This window comes from Hemibagrus wyckioides, linkage group LG06 (genome assembly GCF_019097595.1).
Source record: "Hemibagrus wyckioides isolate EC202008001 linkage group LG06, SWU_Hwy_1.0, whole genome shotgun sequence".
In the NCBI taxonomy this organism is placed as follows: domain Eukaryota; kingdom Metazoa; phylum Chordata; class Actinopteri; order Siluriformes; family Bagridae; genus Hemibagrus; species Hemibagrus wyckioides.
The window spans coordinates 33,709,776-33,729,854 of record NC_080715.1 but is presented as its reverse complement, the minus strand read 5'-3'; the positions used below and the strand labels follow the sequence as shown (position 1 = coordinate 33,729,854).

At 40.5% G+C, this 20,079-nt stretch overlaps 1 protein-coding gene across 1 annotated transcript; it reads right to left on the bottom strand.

Annotated features, from left to right (window-relative positions):
• Positions 1-1,821: 1,821 nt before the first annotated feature.
• On the bottom strand, positions 1,822-20,033 carry gtf3c2 (general transcription factor IIIC, polypeptide 2, beta). The gene is made up of 19 exons (XM_058392383.1): positions 18,007-20,033; positions 15,971-16,180; positions 15,633-15,867; positions 14,183-14,471; positions 13,991-14,085; positions 13,377-13,454; positions 13,194-13,292; positions 12,770-12,994; positions 12,542-12,653; positions 11,289-11,400; positions 8,057-8,088; positions 6,768-6,897; positions 6,191-6,335; positions 5,418-5,579; positions 4,930-5,017; positions 4,721-4,840; positions 4,453-4,620; positions 2,743-2,850; positions 1,822-2,414 (listed from the first exon to the last, which is right to left on the bottom strand). Exons 2-19 carry the CDS (start codon positions 16,134-16,136, stop codon positions 2,193-2,195), a joined length of 2,586 nt encoding a protein of 861 aa, XP_058248366.1. The 5' UTR covers positions 16,137-16,180; positions 18,007-20,033; the 3' UTR covers positions 1,822-2,192.
• Positions 20,034-20,079: the final 46 nt, after the last annotated feature.

Sequence of the window (20,079 nt, the reverse complement as noted above, 5' to 3'; positions counted from 1 at the left end):
TCACGTTAATTCCAAGCGGACGTAATCTTTTAGGTTTAAAACGATTTCCATATCCGGGGTACATACACAAACGGACCATTTTAAGCAAAAAACTGATACAAAGACGTATAACTTTGTGTCATTCCACACGCAACAACTTCGGAATGCTCCTCCTTCTCCACATTAGTAAACACTGGGTCTGTAGTTCCGCTTATGTCACGCATCCCAGAGCTGGTGCTAGACGAGATTTTGTGGTTAAAAAGTATACAATTTTTTATTTTTCTAAGAAAATGACCGATGGTTTGGCTAGATAAGAGCCTTCTTCCTGGACTGGGATGGTTTAGAGGTCTTTGAAGCTGCATTTAAACTGCATTTTGGAAGTTCAGACACGCGGCCACCGTTGAAGTCCACTATATGGAGAAAAATCTTGAAATGTTTTCCTCAAAAAACATCATTTCTTTACGACTGAACAAAGAAAGACACAAACAGGTTGGATGACAAGGGGGTGAGTCTTCCAGATTTTTGTTCTGGAAGTGAATTTATCGATGTTCAGACTTCTGCTTTGGAGCTGGATTTGTTCCTGGAGCTGAATCTGAGCTTTCAGAATTTATTCTCATTCATTTTAATAACATGGAGTTTAAATCACGACAACATTAAAGTGGGTGAATATGCACTAGAACTAAAACAGTCATATATTTAACGTCTGTGGATCGGTTACGCTTGGGATGTGTCCTGCGTCCATTTTCTGTGTCAGTGTCCCACCGTGAAAAGCTGTAAATACTCTTAATGTGTGTCTATGTGAACGTGTGTGTGTGTATACGTGTGTGTATATATTTTACATATTGTATAAAAAGTCCTTTGTGTAAATCTGTAACTGGTGGCACTGTGCGTATCTACGTGTTCTCATTTGTCGTGACACATTTAATAAAGTCAGCTTTTTGTAAACCACAATAAAATAAACAAAGCGTCCTAAATGAAATCACGACTTCGGTTCTTAAAGTTGAAGTAAAAATGATGGTGATGTTTCTTATGATGTGGATGAGTTGCGTCGGAAAGATCATATTTACGAGATTGGACGCACATGAAGAGCAGCACAAAGTCGGAGTTACGAGTGGGGAAACTAGTGATTTTATTTGAGTTGAGAGTTTCTGAGGGCATGTCAGTTTGGGGGTGGGCATCAATTTAGGGTGTGTCAGTTTGGGGTGGGTGTGTCCATTTGGGGGCGTATCAAGTGGGGATGTGTCAGTTTGGAGTAAAGCAATCTTACTGCCTGCAGAAAAACTGATTACACGTTGTGCAATTATGATACTGTGTGTAACGATAAACTGTACAGCAGAGATGTGCGTTCTTTATTCTTCATGTGCTGAAAGTAGACTTAAAAACATTTTTTGTAGTTAATTAAGAGAAGCTCCATATGACCCAAACGCACCAGATGTCATAAATACGAACTTTCCAGTAGCCCCTGAGGTCAGAATCACCCCCATGTTGTCCAGAAAAACCATTCTGTTACTCAGGAAACCACACTGGATTCATCAACCTTGTTTACAGAGCTACATGAGACGTCTCACAGCACAGCGCTCTTATTAACGACCCTGAAGTGAATATTACACTGTTACTGTAGCGTGTGTGTGTGTGTGTGAGTTCATTATAGCTGCAGGGTTGTGTAATTAGAGGCATGATTAATGAGGCAGGTGGTCAGCTGTACTGCTTGGTAAAGAGACAGGAGAGAACAGAAAGGACAGACGACCCGGGCGAACGATAGACTGAACAACTGGACAAACCGGCGAAGTCCAGCAAAACACAGAGAACCATAAAAATGACCAGGACAAAAAATAAATCCAAATATATTGTTTTAATCAAGACACGAACACAACTTACAAAAAAACGCTTAATTCACCGAGAGACGTTCGCATATAAATAAAACCTGAACCTTCTTCATTTTAGAAAAAGATCTGCAGCAGTTGAAAAGTGCTGTTGAAGTAATGACACTGTACAACACAACAACCAATAAAAACAATGTGCACAAAATATAAAACCCTACAAACCTTCACAATCTGTATCAAAATAGCGCTATTAAATCTTTTCCAAAATAAGTTAGGATTTAAAAAAAAAAAGAAAAAAGATCTGATCGTCGTAGGAGAGAAAAATCAAAGGACTGGACTTTAAACGAACGCAGCATGTCGCATGTGTTTCCATGGCTTACTCTCCAGCGTCTAGGGCACTTGCATCGTCTCGGCCGTGTGCTGCCGGACGGCTGTAGCGGACGGCTCTTTTTCCTGAGAGCGGAACATGGTGTTAAACTGTGCTTGGGCCTCGCGAGTGAGTTTGTGCATGACTGGACCTTCGAGGCCGCTGATGCAGTGGACACGCACCAGTCCCGACTGTCCGGCCGACAGGACCCAGCCGTGAGCATCCATGTTTGGATTGAAGCAAACCTAGAGGACGAGACGTGTTTAATTTTCCCATATCACCACCGCTGCAACATCTGGAGGATACAATGGACTGATTTTTCCACATGTTGAATAACTTTAGAGCGCTCAGAATTATGAAATGAATCATGTTTAGAAACCAAAACACATGAAGCTTTTACACTGAAACAGGGTGTTTCTATTATTTTGCTGTAATGGACAGATGCTCAGTAGAAAATGCATAGAATTAAATCTATTCAGAAATCGCTGAGGCTTTAGAATGAACCCTCCCTGTTGTGTAGATGATGTCTGACAGATGATGAAGGTTCCAGCAAGTTCTCCTGGACCTTCTTACCTTGTAGAGAGCGTTGAGAGGCATCTGATCCACAGAAAGCAGACCTTTAGTCTCTGAGGTGTGCAGCTGCTTCACTATAGGCCTCTGCTTATATTTTATAAAAGACCTCTGTGTGGGAAAAACACACACACACAAAATATTTCAGAGTAATGTTTTTACATCATCTCCTTGATGATCATCATCAACATCGTGTACTGTATGATGAGCACGAGAAACCAAGTGGTGTTTATTTTAACGAAATAGCACAAGCACACTTTTTAAACATCCAAAATATTATTATTAATAAATAAAGGTTGAGTGGAGATGACTATTATGAAGATTATTCTGCTTGCCACAGATACCTGAATGAAACTAAAGTGAAATCTAAGAAAAGGGGGAAGTAAGTTTTAAGGTCTAACATCATCTGTGTTTGCTAAAGGCGGCCATTTTCTTCATCAGATCAGCTAAACATGTCAACGTGTCCAGAACAGAAGGAGGTGTAGACCAGACCAGCAGCAGACTGAGAAGGATACTGTGAGTAACTAAACTGGAGCATGGACTATTCAAAAACAGGATCGAGGAGAGAGTGTAAAACTACAGAAAGTGTTCATCAACCTCCTGGCTCAGAAATTAGCAAAAAAAGACACCGATTTTTTCTTATTTTCAGAAGAATCCGACTTGTGATCAATCCATTGGATGAAGTGTCGGTGTTGAGAAACCCAGGAGAAAGAGGTGGATATCTGGGGCTGGATATCTGTTCATCTTACAGTGAAGAAATTCTACTAGTTATATATACACACACACACACACACACACACACACACACACACACACACATACACATATATATATATATATATATATATATATATATATATATATATATATATATATATATATATATATATATATATATATATATATATATATATATATATATATATATATATATAAAAAACCAAACGTTTTGGGACACCCCTCCAGATCATTGAGTTCAGGTGTTGTTTTTCAGGGTTGGACTCAGCCCCAGTGAAAGGAACTCTTAATGTTTCAGCTTCATACCAAGACATTTTAGACAATTTCATGCTCTTTGTGGGAACAGTTTGGGGATGACCCCTTCCTGTTCCAACATGACTGCACACCAGTACACAAAGCAAGGTCCATAAAGACATGGATGAGTGAGTTTGGTGTGGAGGAACTTGACTGGCCTGCACAGAGTCCTGACCTCAACCCCATAGAACACCTTTGGGATGAATTAGAGCGGAGACTGCGAGCCAGGCCTTCTCATCCAACATCAGTGCCCTCACAAAAGAAATGGTCAAAAAATTCCCATAAACACACTCCTAAACCTTGTGGAAAGCCTTCCCAGAAGAGTTGAAGCTGTTATAGCTGCAAAGGGCAGGACAACTCCATATTACATTCATGTGCATGTAAAGGCAGACGTCCCAACACTTTTGGCAATATAGTGTAGAAGTCTACTAAACCTGAGACAGCATGTCTGAGATGAAAGACAAGAAATAGCGAATGAGCTGTTGGTGGAAACTGTTAAAGAAACTGTCTGACTGGACTGGAGACGTTCTTGATTTTAACTGGAATGAAATTCATACAATACGGTTGAAGTGTCCAAATACTTTTAGACCCACTGTATGAGAATCCAGACAGTACGTACATCATCCTGTCAATCAAATCCACCAAAAGGGTGAAAGCAGAGCACCACAAGCAGACACTCACAAGGTCCATGTCATGGAAGCGGAGGTAGTATTTTCTCACAGCCCCTCTGTAGGTCTGGGGCTCCTGCTGCACCGAGTCACGCTCTTCCTCCTCCTCTTCCTCCTGTTGCTGTGCGTTCTCGGATCTCTGCCCAGGCTCGAACGGCACCAGCTCGGCCATATACACCGGCTAGACACAGAAGGACACGTGATACGTTAGCGATTTGTTCTATATGATTGAGACTGAGGAAAGATCTGTGTGTGAAATGACATGTGCATCAGGAACCTACAAATCGATGTCTCTTGCTGTTGCTGTAGTTGCAGTTTGGGTCACACAGCACAGAGTAAACAAACTCTCCGATGTTGTCCCCGATGACACAGGAGTTCATCCAGTCGGACACTGAGAAGCTCTATGGAAGAGAAACAATCATCATCATCATCACGTGAAGGTCAGACAGAGAGAATGCTGGTCACTCAGTACTCATGTATACTCTCTCACCCAGACAGTAGCTTTCCTGGAACAAACAAAGAAAGGCTTGTGACCAAAGTAACCTGAGTCAAGGTAGTGAAGTCCTTGTTGGCCAAGCCTAAAACCAGAACAAGGTCATGTTTTTTTTATTTAATATAAAAAAATCAAAAGTACACAACATTCATCTTCAATAGCGAATAGCGCATGGAGGTTAGAAGGGTCATATTGTCTCAGAAGGTTGTTTTTTTAAATAAGAAGTAGAAACTATTGCCCAGTCATTCCTAAACTGTTGTGGATTCATTTAAAAGAAGTTTGTAAGACTTCTCGTCCACCAGATCGTCGTCAGCTATCGTCGCCTGCTAGCCCCGCCCCTATTCCTCTAAGCAAGCAAAGCTGTGAGTGTTGAGCTGAGTGCACACACAACTCACACTATTTATACTACACAAAGTGCGATTCAGGACACAAACTCTAGACTGTTTTCACAGTTCGAGACAGAAGGTGGACTAGCGGATACTTACGTAGCATAGCAAGACTCCTGGGTGACAAAAACTCCTGGCCAAAAGATAGGCCAGGACACATCGGTGTGCAGGAAGCGCTTTATTGCCTTAAGGGAAGTGTAGGTCTTAGTCAGGTTCCACAGTTTAACCATGCGATCATCCCCTACGGTCACCATCAGGTCACTACAGGAAACAAAACGAGCTGAAGGAGTAAAAAGGACCTGCAGAGTGTGGATTTGTACACTGTATGAATTTCAGTCCAGGAGGCATTTAAAATGCCCCCCCCTCCTATATATTTAGAGATATTTGGGTCTCTGGTGGTCCAATGGCAGCTCTTATCAATCCCAAGCCTGGATAAAATGAGAGGGTCGTGTCAGGAAGGGCATCTGGAGGAGCTAAAGAACAACAACAACATACTGTGTTTTGGACCCTCCATCTGAGCCTGTAATCAGTTTCTTTAACTGGAAGTTTCCTTAAGTGTCCAAATACTTTTTGGGTCGCTGTAAAAATAATGAAAGTTCTCATTATTCTAAATGAAAATGTTATAGAGCTGATTCTTCCTCAGGGTGAGAATAAATGCGACTGCATACAAGACAGAAAAGAAAGGCTTCCAGTCATATTGCTGAACAGAATTCAGAATTCTGCAAATTTTGTCAATTACTTTACCACTAGTGTACAACTTTGGTGAAACAATACCATCGTCTCCTGCCCTGATGTACAGTCTGACTCGCTCAGATTACAGAGAGGAACATTGTGATAAACTTCGCTCAGGATGAATCATCTGAACTGGATACCTCGAGGCCCTGCACCAGCTCAGGCGGCAGATGCTGCTGTCATGAGCCAGGAAGCAGTGGTAGGGGTAGAGAGAGAAAGATCCATCCAGAGCTCTAACTCGAAGTAAGGGAGATGTCGAGCTCAGATCCCACAAAGCCACCGTACCTACAGGAGGAGGGTAAGAGTGTTAAACACACCATCATCCCATCATACCTGATAACTCTCTCTGATTGACGATGCCATCACCAGGAGAATGTGGTGTATTACTGCAGCAACACCGAGGAAGGAGCAGAAGGGGGCGAGGCCAGACATAGATAATAGATACATGTCATTGTAGAAGGTTGAAGGCAGTGATGAATGTGGGCAGTGATGAATGTGGGCAGGGATGAGTGTGGGCAGGGATGAGTGTGGACAGGGATGAGTGTGGACAGGGATGAGTGTGGACAGGGATGAATCTAGGTAGGGATGAGTGTGGACAGGGATGAATCTAGGTCGTGATGAGTGTGGGTAGTGATGAGTGTGGACAGGGATGAGTGTGGGCAGGGATGAGTGTGGGCAGGGATGAGTGTGGGCAGAATGAAGTATAATGCAGATTACCATCACAGAAGCCTGCAGCCAGGAGGTTGTGTGGTTTAACTGGGAGCCAGTCGAGAGTAAAACACAGTCCACTGCGTCCACTGTGATCTGCCTGGCTCGAGCCAACCTTCACAGTCATGATGCGCTGTACCTACACACACACACACACACACACAGACAAACAAACCTGCTTCATAAAGAATGTTTACTTCTTAACACTTTATAGTTTTTTACTGGAGCACGCTACAGGGGGAACTTCAGTTACCTAAAAATCTGCAGCAGGAAATGACAAAAAATGATGTTCAGATTCAAATAAAGATCAACTTAAATTCAATGATTATAAGAAGGTCAATTAAATGACAAATTATTAACTTGTCATCATTTATATTTATTTTTTTAATTTTTTCATCACTATTTCAAAGGAATATATAAAATGCATGACATTGTGAATGAAGATTAATATTTTGAATGCAAATGTAATTGGATATTTGTCTTATATTTGCTAATATTTAATATTATTAATGTTATTAAATATTTAAGACATTTACTGCTGTATATTTTGTGATAATAAGTTAAATAAATGTGGCATTTAGAATGGGTTATGAATGGAAAGTTAATAGTGCATTCATTTTTAAGGAATTAAAAAAAAAAGGTGCTGTTAATTGGTGATTTCTGAGGCTGGTAACTCTAAATGAACTTCTCCTCTGCAGCAGAGGTCAGTTTTGGTCTTGCTTTACTGGGATGGTCTTCATGTGAGCCAGTTTCATCATGGTGCTTGATGGGTTTTGCAAATGCACTTGACAATACTGTTCTTGCAAGAACTATTCCAGAACACCTGACCTTCGTGTCTTAAAATAACAACTGACTGTTTTTTGTTGTCGTTACATATGGATTACTTAAGTCCATGTGTGTTATTTCATAGTTTTGAAATCTCCAGTATTGTTCTAGAATGTAGAAAATAAATCCCTAAACAAAAAACATTGAATTAAAAGATGTGTCCAAACTTTTGACTGATATTGTGTGTGTGTGTGTGTGTATATATATATATATATATATATATCTCAGAATTATTTTAAACCTGTGTTAGGAACACAAATATGAATGGAGCTATTTTTATCAAATGAAGTCTAACACAGTGAACTAGAACCGGTTACAGGAAAGACATTTATAAAAATCATAATTAATTCAGTTCGAGTACATAAAACAGAAAGGTCAGCAGAGGGCAGAGACTGAGGGTGGAGGAGGTCAGTGGAACACTACAGCGCTGTGTTTATCTACAGGAAGAGAAGCGGAGAGTAATGAGGACTTACCCGGTATATCTGAGGCGTCTGGCTGCTTTCTCCTATTGGAAAACACATTCATGGTTTTTATCAGCTCTGTACAGCCACTGATCAGGAGATTACACTTCAGTTCAGCGTGAGCACACATTCATCATCAGAGACAATTAAAGGAATAAGAGACGACTAACAGGATCCGATAATTTGACAGTAACAGGGTAGACATTCAGACTGGAGGAGGAGACTGGGCAGAGTGTGTGTGTGTGTGTGTGTGTGTACAGTGAATGGCGACATAATTCATTAAAGGCAAATAAAAATGCTAATATGGTTGGATTGGCTACTGTGTGTGTGTGTGTGTCTACTGAATCTGAATAATTAATATCCTTCAATCAATATGTGACCAAAAATAATTCATGAGGATGATGATAAATCAGATATTATGGTCAAATCCTGCTACTGGCCTGTTTACACAAAAAATCATTCATTTTTCACATCATCCTTCTTCAATTATAGTCTACAGTGTCCAGTTAATATTACAGCAATACGATTAACTAAATACACTGTATTGCCAAAAGTTTTGGGACATCTCCCCTTACAGGCACATGAATGTAATACGGAGTTGTCCTGCCCTTTTGCAGCTATAACAGCTTCAACTCTTCTGGGAAGGCTTTCCACAAGGTTTCGGAGTGTGTTTATGGGAATTCTTGACCGTTCCACTCTAGAAGTGCATTTGAGAGGTCAGGCACTGATGTTGGAACGAGAAGGTCTGGCTTGCAGTCTCCACTCTAATTCATCCCAAAGGTGTTCTATGGGGTTGAGGTCAGGACTCTGTGCAGGCCAGTCAAGTTCATCCACACCAAACTCGCTCATCCATGTCTTTATAGACCTTGTTTGTCTGCAGTCATGTTGGAACAGGAAGTGGTCAATCCTAAACTGTTCCCACAAAGAGCATGAAATTGTCCAAAATGTCTTGGTATGAAGCTGAAGCATTAAGATTTCCTTTCACTGGAACTAAGGGGCCGAGCCCAACCCTTGACAGCACTGATTTGGAGGGGTGTCCCAAAACTTTTGGCTAAAATGCAAATTTTCATATATGTGCAACAGCCACAAAAAAGTGATCTGGTATAGTATCTATAACATGCAGAAATCCAATGACATATTAACAGAGAGTGCATGTGGAAAAACGTGTGTGTATGTGTGTTGAAAAGGAGTCATAAACGGCCATGGAAAGCCGATTAGGTCAATAAAACACATCACACACTGGCAGTGTGCCAAAGTGAAGCCCTTCCTCTATGGTGAAGAGGCATTCAAACTGACCGACAGTAAAACTTTAGAGAAAAACCCATCAGCTGCCTGGCGAAAATTCATCGCTTCAACTGAAACATCTCCCAGGCAATGCATCTTTTTTTGTCATTTCCATTATAATCTAGGCTCAAAGACTGATTCCTCCTCGTCAGCTTCCTGTTCCTATCTTTCTTACAGGACACGGAGGCTTGTGTTGAAAAAACGAGGGGAACAGGCTATATACACACACACACACACACACGCACGATTCAGGGTCAGAGTCCTTTCTAAAATATTTACACAAAGACAAAATCAGTAGAGAACAGTTCAGCTCATACATGACCACACATCACATTCTGGACCTGTTTGTCTGCAGTCAGTGTAAATACAACAGTATTATTACACACACACACAATGTAAAATGGGATGTAGAGTCACTGATGTGTCAAGCCTGCAGCGAGAGAGGAACCACACATACCATCATGGTGGGGGATGTTTAATGGTTTTTAATGGGAAATGATTGGCTGGGTCACTAAACAAAGCCAGAGAGAGAGAGAGAGAGAGAGAGAGAGAGAGAGAGAGAGAGAGAGGCCATCATGATGTCCGCAGTAAGAAGGAAATGATTCCAGACAGCAGCCATTATAAAGAGGAACAAAGAACACAGATAAGATCTTTCTCTAACGAAGACAAAAACCACATCACCTTCATTCATCACACTGAGTTAATAAAACACACACACACACACACACACACACCTCTCACTCAATATTCAACACTGAAGAGAAGAGAAGAGAAGAGAAGAGAAGAGAAGAGAAGAGAAGAGAAGAGAAGAGAAGAGGATGAACACACACACACAGACACAATCATACACAGACACACACACTGACACACACACACACACACTGACACAGACACCTGAGTCAGATCCATGAGGTATGAGTCAGGTAGACAGTGAGAGATGTGAGATAAAGGAGATGAGAGAGTTCAGTGAAACATCTCCACTGTGGAGAGAAGAACAGTAACACTCTCTCAGGAAACACAAAAGGAGACGCTTTTATTGTCTGTGCGACTGTGATTAATGAGTCCTGAAGCACACGCGCACACACACGCATGCACACACACACACACACACATGCACACACACACATGCACGTACACTGGTGATAATGGTAACAATAAAGCAGAGTGCAGTGCAGGGAGATGATTACTGAAACACCGACAACCGCAATCATCTACATGTACACACTACACTACTCAAACACAGATAATACAATGCATACACACACACACACACAGATACTATCATACACACAAGCACACACACACACAGATACACACCGACAGACAAACAGAGATACTATAACACACACGCGCACACACCCACTGCATTTACAAGTTTCCTCATGGCAGATATTCTTCACGTTCACACTTCATACTTTGCCCCACAGCACACACACACACACACACACACACACACACACAGCTGATCTGCACGTAGTGACACACTTATGACTGCGATGGAAATGATCAGCTCTTCAACACAACACACTTCCTGTTGAAACTGTTGAACTTCCTGGATACTCAGTTAGCACTTTATGACCATTTAGAGATCCACGTCCATGTTCACACTCTCCAGTGGATGAGGATGTGTTCACTTTTGGGTCAGGTTCCTCTCAATGTTCTTCCTCGGGAATCTATGAATCTAGATATTTCTGACCGGCTGCTTTGTCCAGTGTTCAGTGACTTTTCTCATTAAAAGTGCAAGACAGTATGTGTGTAAATGTGAAACTGCTGCTCTGATTACAAACATGAGTGAAATTCCATTTCTATTTAATTCTCATCAGAGTGAGCAGAGCTTCTACACACCTCCATGTGCTGCCCTCTTCTGTTAAACAAGACACAGAGCTGGCCTCCATGCACATGCACCCACAGTATTATCACTATTATTATCATTATTATTATTACTCTCGTCCTGACTGACCTGTAGCTGGACTTTGAGATGTTAGATGTTCTGGATGTGGCAGACTGTAAACAGCTATGTTCCCATTAGAGAAGGCTGCAGCGATCAGACCCAGGCGTGGAAGGTGTGGAGCCTGCAGAAACACGGGGATAAAACCCTGGTAGATTTCTTTCTTTAGCACCAACAATTTATAATGATTTATAATCCCACTCTCTGGTGTTTATAATGATTTATAATCCCACTCTCTGTGTTTATAATGATCTATAATCCCACTCTCTGTGTTTATAATGATTTATAATCCCACTCTCTGTGTTTATAATGATTTATAATCCCACTCTCTGTGTTTATAATGATTTATAATCCCACTCTCTGTGTTTATAATGATCTATAATCCCACTCTCAGGGTTTATAATGATTTATAATCCCACTCTCTGAGTTTATAATGAGAGTTGGCCTAGCAGATCATTTTTATCATTTTAATTATTCATTTCTAGGAAGAAGCAAAACAGAATAAGAATTATTCTATATGTTTTTTAAATAAGTGAATGTAGTCAAATATGTCTTGTAATAGATTTAATAATATTACAGTAGGTTTAAGATATTATCGCATGTTGAGATGTCATTTCTCGCGGCGTGAATCACACGTTGGTTTTGAGATGACTCAGGAGATTTATGGAGTCTATGTTATGTTATGTGTCTAGAGTTTACTGCTTTAGTGTAGAAAATATTGAGTAGTATGTAGTACCGTCCCCTGAGGAAAACACTGAATTTTACAGCTTGCTAATTACATTGTTTAAACAAACTTATACAGCTTACCTGAAGAAGCTACATGAAGAAGCTAATGTTAGATCAAGCTAGGTCATGTTCTTACTGAGGAGTTCACTATAACTGACCCATTTTGTTACATAAAACACGACGAAGTTATGAGCATCAGGTGATTTCTGATAGAGCTATGTCTGGTCACTACAGGCCTTCAATTTCAAAATTCCAGTAAATCCCCGTGAGAATTATTCTCCCTGGATTCTGGTTACTTCCTATGCAACAGCCAGTTCTACACCATCATACAGAGGAAAGTATTCTCTATCCACTTCCTCACACATGATTCTGAACACATGGTTCTAGTCACTGTGATTGATGATGCTAGTCATGGGCATGACTAACGATTTGCGTATCCTTTTCTGTTGCATCATTTAGTCTCATCTGACCACACATTCTTTTTAAAACCTTAAAAGACACCCCTGATGTTGTGTTCATGAGCCTCTAAGGTGTGTTACCTTTCTGACAGTTGTAGGAAGCTCCCAGGCTCCTGCAGGACACCACTTTATATTCCAGATGCAGCCGTCATCCACTGCCAGGGCATAGGCTAAGCACGGGGATGATAAAGGTCTAAGGTAGAAACAAACAAGAAATAATAATAATAATAATAATAATAATAATAATAATATAAAAATGGTGGATAATTCATAAGTGAGCAATCTAGTTAGTTAGGAAGTGCTCCTCACCTACACATCTGTAGCTTGCCCAGATCCCACAGCTGGAGGAGAGCATGTCCTGTGTGTAGCATGTTCACTTTGTGTCGGTCATCCATATTTCTGTTACAGTAAAGAGCAGCGTATTGCGTATGTGCAGCACCTTCAGGGACCGGACACCACTCCATGGCCCAGACGGGGCCCCCGACGAAGAACAGAGAGTCCCACCTTTCTGCATTCGGGGACACCGACTCAAACCTGCAATAACAATGAAGAGTAAATATATATTTACCAGAACCTCTGAGACTGTGTATATGTGTGTATGTGTATATGTATGTATATGTATATGTATATATATATATATATATATATATATATATATATATATATATATATATATATATATATATATTAATATATATATATATATATATACATATATATATTATTTGTTTACCTTTTAACTCTCTGTAGTGGAGCCTGACCCTTGATTCCCTCACGGCATAACATAAAACTCATCGACTCCTTCTCCTGAGGTAAATATTTTTCCGCCTCCCTGATAGAAGTCAAAGAGATTTGTATAAATAAATAAATCTATATCAAATATGTATACTGGAAAACGGGTGATATTCCAGTATACCTGTCACATAATCTTTTCCAGTCGCTGAGTGAAGGGATCCACTCAGGAAACACCCAGGGGGAGAAATGCTGATCTCGGCTAGAGAAAGGATTCACAAAGGGAAAAAAGTCAAGACAATAAGACTGAAATCAGCCATAACATTAAAACCACATGTCTTATATTATGGAGGTTCTCAGGTAAGCAGCAGGATGTGATGCTCTGTGAGATCTGACAACTTTCAATCAGAGCCAGCATTCACTTCTGTTAGATCGGATCGGACCGGATGGACTAGCCTTCTCTCATCAGTGAGTCTTGGTGGTTGATGACCACATCACTCACTCATGGGATCTCCTTCCTTGGAGCACAGGAACACCTGCAGTTCTGGAGATGCTCTGACCCAGTCATCTAGACATCACAATTTGTCCGCTCAGATCTTTACACTTTCACATTTTTCCTTCTTCCAACACGTCAACTTCGAGAACTCACTGTTCACCTGCTGTCTAATAGGCCACACCCCTTGACAGGGCCAGTGTAATGAGTGTAATAATTAATGTTATTCACGTCACCTGTATGTGATTTTTAACGTTATGTTTGTATAAATACAGAGTTTGTATAAATACATACAAATAACTTACAACTCTTTGGTGCTTCTAAAGGATGTCCAAACAGGTTGCATGGTACAGCTGGAAAATCCATTACTTCCAACCACCTTGTGGTTAAACGGCATCTTCTGCGAGAAGGAATAGACAGACCATGAGACATGGACCCTATGTTTTTTAACTTCTACCCTAAATAACAGGTAAGTAATCATTCTTATGCATCCTTACTTTGTTCTTTTGTCTAAATGACACCAAATCTGCAAAATCCTCATCCTCGTCTTCGTCTTCCTCACTTTCCACCTCTATCTGGTCCCCGGGGTCAAAGTCGGCATCGTCGTTCTGGTCGCTGTCGTAATCCGGAGCTTTCCTTTTCCCTCTCCCTTTCCCTCTTCCTGAGGCTTTTCTCGGAGTGGGACTGCTGGAGCGCTCCACGCCGTTCTGCCCTCTCTTTGTGAAAAATTTCTCCGATATTTCAGTTTCAAGGTCCTTGCTTATATTGTGAAGGTACTCCAGAGCACTGGGAATAGAATAATGAAGAGAGAGAGAAAAAGTATTATAAAAGGTCAGTTCTGGTCTATATAAAGCTTCTGAGAATGTCTCTCTCAGACAAAATCAGTTCAATCCTGAGATTAAGAATGTGTTTTGACGAGTTCCATTGCTGTAAAATTAAATCATAAAACAAAATTTGTAGAACTCAAAAGCACAGTTCTAACTCCAGCTGCAAAACGATCAGTGGGATTCAAAAACTTTATACACTATTAACAAACAAACAAATAAGTAAATAGCACCTCCAGTGGCCAGTTCTTGCCAAATTACACAGAACACTACGGACACCACAGATTTACATACTGTTCAATTCTAACACTGAAAAATAGGAATTACAGGAGATACACAGATAGACCAAGTTTTTGGACACCCCTCCACATCACTGAATTCATGGGGTTGGGCTTGGCTCCTTAGCTCAAGTGAAAGGAACTCTTAATGGATGAGTGAGTTTGGTGTGGAGGAACTTGACTGGCCTGCACAGAGTCCTGACCTCACAAATGCTCTTCTAGAGGAATGGTCAAAAAATTCCCATAAACACACTCCTAAACCTTGTGGAAAGCCTTCCCAGAAGAGTTGAAGCTGTTATACAACTCCATATTACATTCATGTGCATGTAAAGGCAGACATCCCAAAACTTTTGGCAATATAGTGTAGATGATGTTGATGTAGAAGATATTGAGAAAAGAATGTTTGCAAAAATCAGATGTTGCCACATAGCCACCACACACCAGAAGGGTGCTGGAAAAATGTTTTGTGGATGGACGAGATCAAAATAGAACTGTTTTTGGTTTGTATGAAATGAGAAAACCGTATATTTAGAGGAAAAAAAGCACTGCATTCCAACATTAGAAGCTTATCCTGTCGGTGAAACACTGTGGTGGTAGCATCACAGCAGACTTTAATCATCACTCCACAAAGAGAGTTTTCACCAAAATATATGCAGTGATGGGTTATTCTTCTTTCGTTTCTGACATTGTTCAGAATGGATAATTATGAATGTTGTTTCATAAATGTAAAAAGAAAATATGTAGAAAAATGTATACACACACACACAAGACTGATGCTGAACAGAGCAATAGAAACCAATGACTTGATACCAGCTTGATTGTAGTGAGTTCTAGCTCATCCTTACACTTTGGCAGCTTTTCTCTTCGGTCGTCCACTCGAAGTCACGTCAGAGCTTTCAGGAATGACAGCAGTGTCATGATTATCAGCTGCTTCACCGGTGACAGACTTCTTTTTTTTTTCTGGACTCAAATCGTTTCTCGTCGATTTTCTCGGACGCCCCCTTGTATGTGATTTCACAGGTGCTGGTAAAACCTCCTGGTCAGTATCAGAGGGAGCTTGAGAGCTGGCTGCTGTCTGTCCTGCTAATACAATTATTTTAAAAAAAATGAGAAACTTTATACTCATTTTCTCAGAGAAATATAAAAATGACAAAACAACCAATTAAAAATACGTCCAACTTGCCTTCATGCATCTCTTGCTTTTCTTCAAACATGTTACTTTTATTATCAGAGTCTTGCAGCACTTTGGTCTCTAGTGTTTCTCGATCCACGTCACCACCGCTTCCACCATCCATGTGGATATACTGTTTAATCGGATCCTCTGAGTCGGGTTTGCAGGGAACCCCCATTAATGAGGTTTCACAGCACAGCCTTCAGAGCAGCACATCAGCACCTTGAAGAGAGAGAGAGAGAGCGAGAGAGCGAGAGAGCGAGAGAGAGAGATAGATAGATAGATAGATAGATAGATAGATAGATAGATAGATAGATAGATAGATAGATTTGAATCCTTGAGGGAAATTCTTGTGTTACAGCAGCTTAGTCAATTAGAAGATACAACACACACAAAAATATAAAATGTAAAATTATATTTTATATATTATATTGTATACATTATGTGCCTTTATATGCACATGAATGTAATATGTAGTTGTCCTGCCCTTTGCAGCTATAACGGCTTTAACTCTTGATGTTTGACGAGAAGGCCTGGAGCTATATATACACATATCCATATTTAGATCAGTATTTACATTACAGTACAGTATACGTGTGCAAACTGGCGGTAGATAAATATGAAGAACATTGTGAGTCTAGAAAATAGTGTTAATAGTTGTAGTAGTGCAGTGTGAAAGTGTTATCACCGGTCACACACAGGTGAGCTACTGTATAATGTTATTGTGAATGGTGTGAATGATCTCCTGTAACGTTTTTGTGACAACAAATCTGAACGAGTCTTTTGGAGAATGAGCTCCGCTGACTCAATAGTGTGTTGTAGAGTGTAAGATGGATTGTCTATGATGTCTGACTCGAACATCTCCACTTTGTATCCAATGATAGATCCAGCCTTGAGAATTAGCTTGTTAATCCTGCTGGTATCCCTGGCGCTGATGCTGACCACAACACAGTAAATGGCACTTGCCACCACAGACTGGTAGAAGCTCTCCAACATCTTGTTACACACATTGAATGATCTGAGCTTGCTCAGGAAATAGAGTCTGCTCATAAGTGTTATATAAAGTTGAAAGAAGACGCTGGTCAGTCAGTGATAATGCACAGTGTGTGTGTGAAGTGTGTGGACTCTAAGCACAGTACGAGGACACGCTTCGGAAGATACATTGTTACCTTAGCTAGATCATTAGGTGTCACTCCTGACTTGGGTCCAGATTATGGGTCTGAACCTTGAACATGAATAATCAGTGTATTCCTTGACCTATTCTAGGTTTTCTGTGGTGCAAAGGTGAACAAAGCAGTAAACACATTTCTATAGAACGTGTCACTTTGACACAGATACGACTGAATGAATGAAGTCAGGTCTGGAAATGTAATGTTGATTTGTTTTGTTTTTGTTTTGTGGATGAAGGACCAAACCAGAACTTTATAGATTTCTGTAACACAAAGTTTGGAGAAAGGAAAGCTCTGCATTCCAGCATAAGAACCTTATTATTCCCTCAGTGAAACACGGTGGTGGCATCACAGTTTGGGCTTTACATCCTGAGTCAATTTGCAATGTTTACAAGTAAATATCTTAGTTAAACCTTAAACTTTAACCACAGCAGTGTAGACTAAAAGACTTTAATCATCAGTCCACAGTGTTTTTTCTCTTCTGTCCCTTTTAATATGACAGGAATTGTACTCAGAAGTGTGTTTTATTCACCATAAAGCAGGTACATCAAGTGACAAGGACTGTTAAAAGGAATAAAACCGGTTAAAGTATATATACACACTACACGCTAAGGCTAGCGAAGAAAGATGTGTTTGAAAGATTTCCAAACACAAAAAGTAGCCATATGTTTTTAGTTTTTAGTAAAGGCACATAAACTAGCCGAGGTAGCTAGCTAATATTTAGCTTTAGCTAATATTTTTATCATTATTAATCCCGCGGTTTCGTGCTGAATGGATTAGTATCATTTTTTTTCCAAGTGGAAAACAAGTAAGTTACTTGTACGTGAAGATACATAAGGGCTCTTTATGAAGGTTTTCTGGGGTTTATCTGTGGCTCACCGTGTTCGTCCACGCCACAGCAGCCGCCTCAGCTCCCCGCCATCAGACATCCACCGGTTCGAATCCGCCTCACACTGATCACGACTAAAGCAACACAAACTTTAAACGTTTAACTAAAACTAACCGCTTACACTCGCCTGATGAAACACCGGTCTACAGCACACTCAAAAAAACTGCTCACAATTAATCAGCACGTTATTAATGCTCACGTGCCTCCAGTTAGTTGCATATGTCTGTTTGACATGTCCGCCATGTTTTCATAGGAGCACAACTAGGATCTCTACTGCCCCCTAGTGACAGGCAGAGAATGTGCGCCGTGAGCTGGTCATACACAGTCCTTTGAAAAAAAAAAAAGAAGTGAAGAAGTTGTGCAAGTATGTGCTCTCCTGACCATCAGATCAGTTATCTGCTTCCACAAAGACAATTATCTAGAATGTTTCCTCTAGTGTTACACTTTTCCCTTCCTTCATTGGAGCTACAAACTCTGCTCCAGCATGGAGCAATGGCCCTGTCCACAAAGCAGCTCCATGAAGACATGAAGAACTGGAGTGTCCTGCCTAGAGCCCTGACTCTGACAAAACCCCACTGGGATGAATTGGAACTGGAGTCTCCTCAACATCCCAACATGGCGCTCTTTTTATGCAGCAGGTCTTCATTCTTCCTGTCTTGAAGTCTCAGTGACCAGTGAAGATAGAAGATAATTTTTAACTGGAGTCAGAATGTCTGATGATACCAACATTCACAGTGCAATAAAAAATAAACAATATTTTGCCAACGATGTCGTTTATTCATTAAAGTGAAACAATGTGAGGCTGTTTTTCCTCTGGATATGTTGAGAAACTTGTTTGAATACGTAATGTTTTCCTTGAGGTGCAATGTGACAGGTCATACTATAGATTCAGATATTCTTTTATGGTTTTGGGTTGCATTCCACACCTCCTTCCTTCAAGGGATTCATTTGCATGACAAGACCTTCGACAAAGTCACAAACTGACCATATGAAACCACCTCTCTGCTGGCCAGTGCTTAATCTTCTCACACCTCTCTGTCTACCCAACATTTCTGGGACTTATCATTACCAGATATCAAGTCTGACGCAATGTTCTTCAAGACATTCCTTCCATCTTGGATCGTCAGATTGACAGCATTCTTCTGTTTCTGAAGAAGTTCCAACAATTAGACCACAGAGAAGAATTAGACCACCCTTGAGGCTGCGCATTTGACCCCTGAGAATGAAAAGCAGACAATGGACGGCGACCAAGAGCGAGGAGGAGCTTGAAAGGTAGTGTAGAATTATTTATATTTCTGCATAAATATGACCTTAATCATTATGGTTCTCTAAATGTGGACAAAAAAAATTGAATGAATGAAGACAAAAGTGTTATACTTGATCATTTATTTTATTTCTTTTCTCCACATTGGTTTGGAGGAATATTACAGCTTCATCTCTAAGGGTGAATGTTGGTGGGTGACATGAAGTTCTCACTTCAGGTCCGTTTCTGTTGGATTAAGGTCAGGAACTCCATTTTTTCTTTAACTGTTAACTGGTATCACGACTGATGATGCTTTAGTTCATATTTATGCAGAAATATCAAAATTTCCAAACGTTCAAGCACAACTGTATGATCTCAGGTCTTCCCCAGTTTGTGTGCATCATCTTAATTTAGTTAGATCACAACTTTTTCTAGCCTATCGAGATCTATTAACCTGACAATGTTCTATGAAAGAGAAGCTGCTGAAAGTTCTCATTAGGACCAGGTTTCTCATCTCCTCATGGACAGTCGATCCTAATGTGGGGCGGTTCCTCGGAACGTTCCTCAACTCAGAGGGTTAGGAGGAGTAAAATATTACACTGGTTAAGTAAATGAGGTTCTACAGATACTGGTGGTTCCCTGTGATGGAGATCCAGAGCTGGACCTGTGAGAGGGTTCCAGGCAATGAAGGACATATGATGATGAGATTCTATCAGATACCACACTGCTTATCATCTTGGTAAAAGTTGAACTTTTTTCTCATAAAGGATACACAGACTAGACACACTCTGCATTTCATCACCTACCAGAAGATCATAAA

Bases quoted from the DNA above. Each gene is read 5' to 3' on its own strand.
- gtf3c2 (XM_058392383.1), bottom strand. From the start codon at position 16,136: ATGGGGGTTCCCTGCAAACCCGACTCAGAGGATCCGATTAAACAGTAT. The intron at 13,455-13,990 runs GTAAGTTATTTG...TCCTTTCTCTAG, and splicing joins TTTAGAAGCACCAAAGAGTT to CCGAGATCAGCATTTCTCCC. The intron at 6,336-6,767 runs GTAATCTGCATT...CTCCTCCTGTAG, and splicing joins GGCTGCAGGCTTCTGTGATG to GTACGGTGGCTTTGTGGGAT.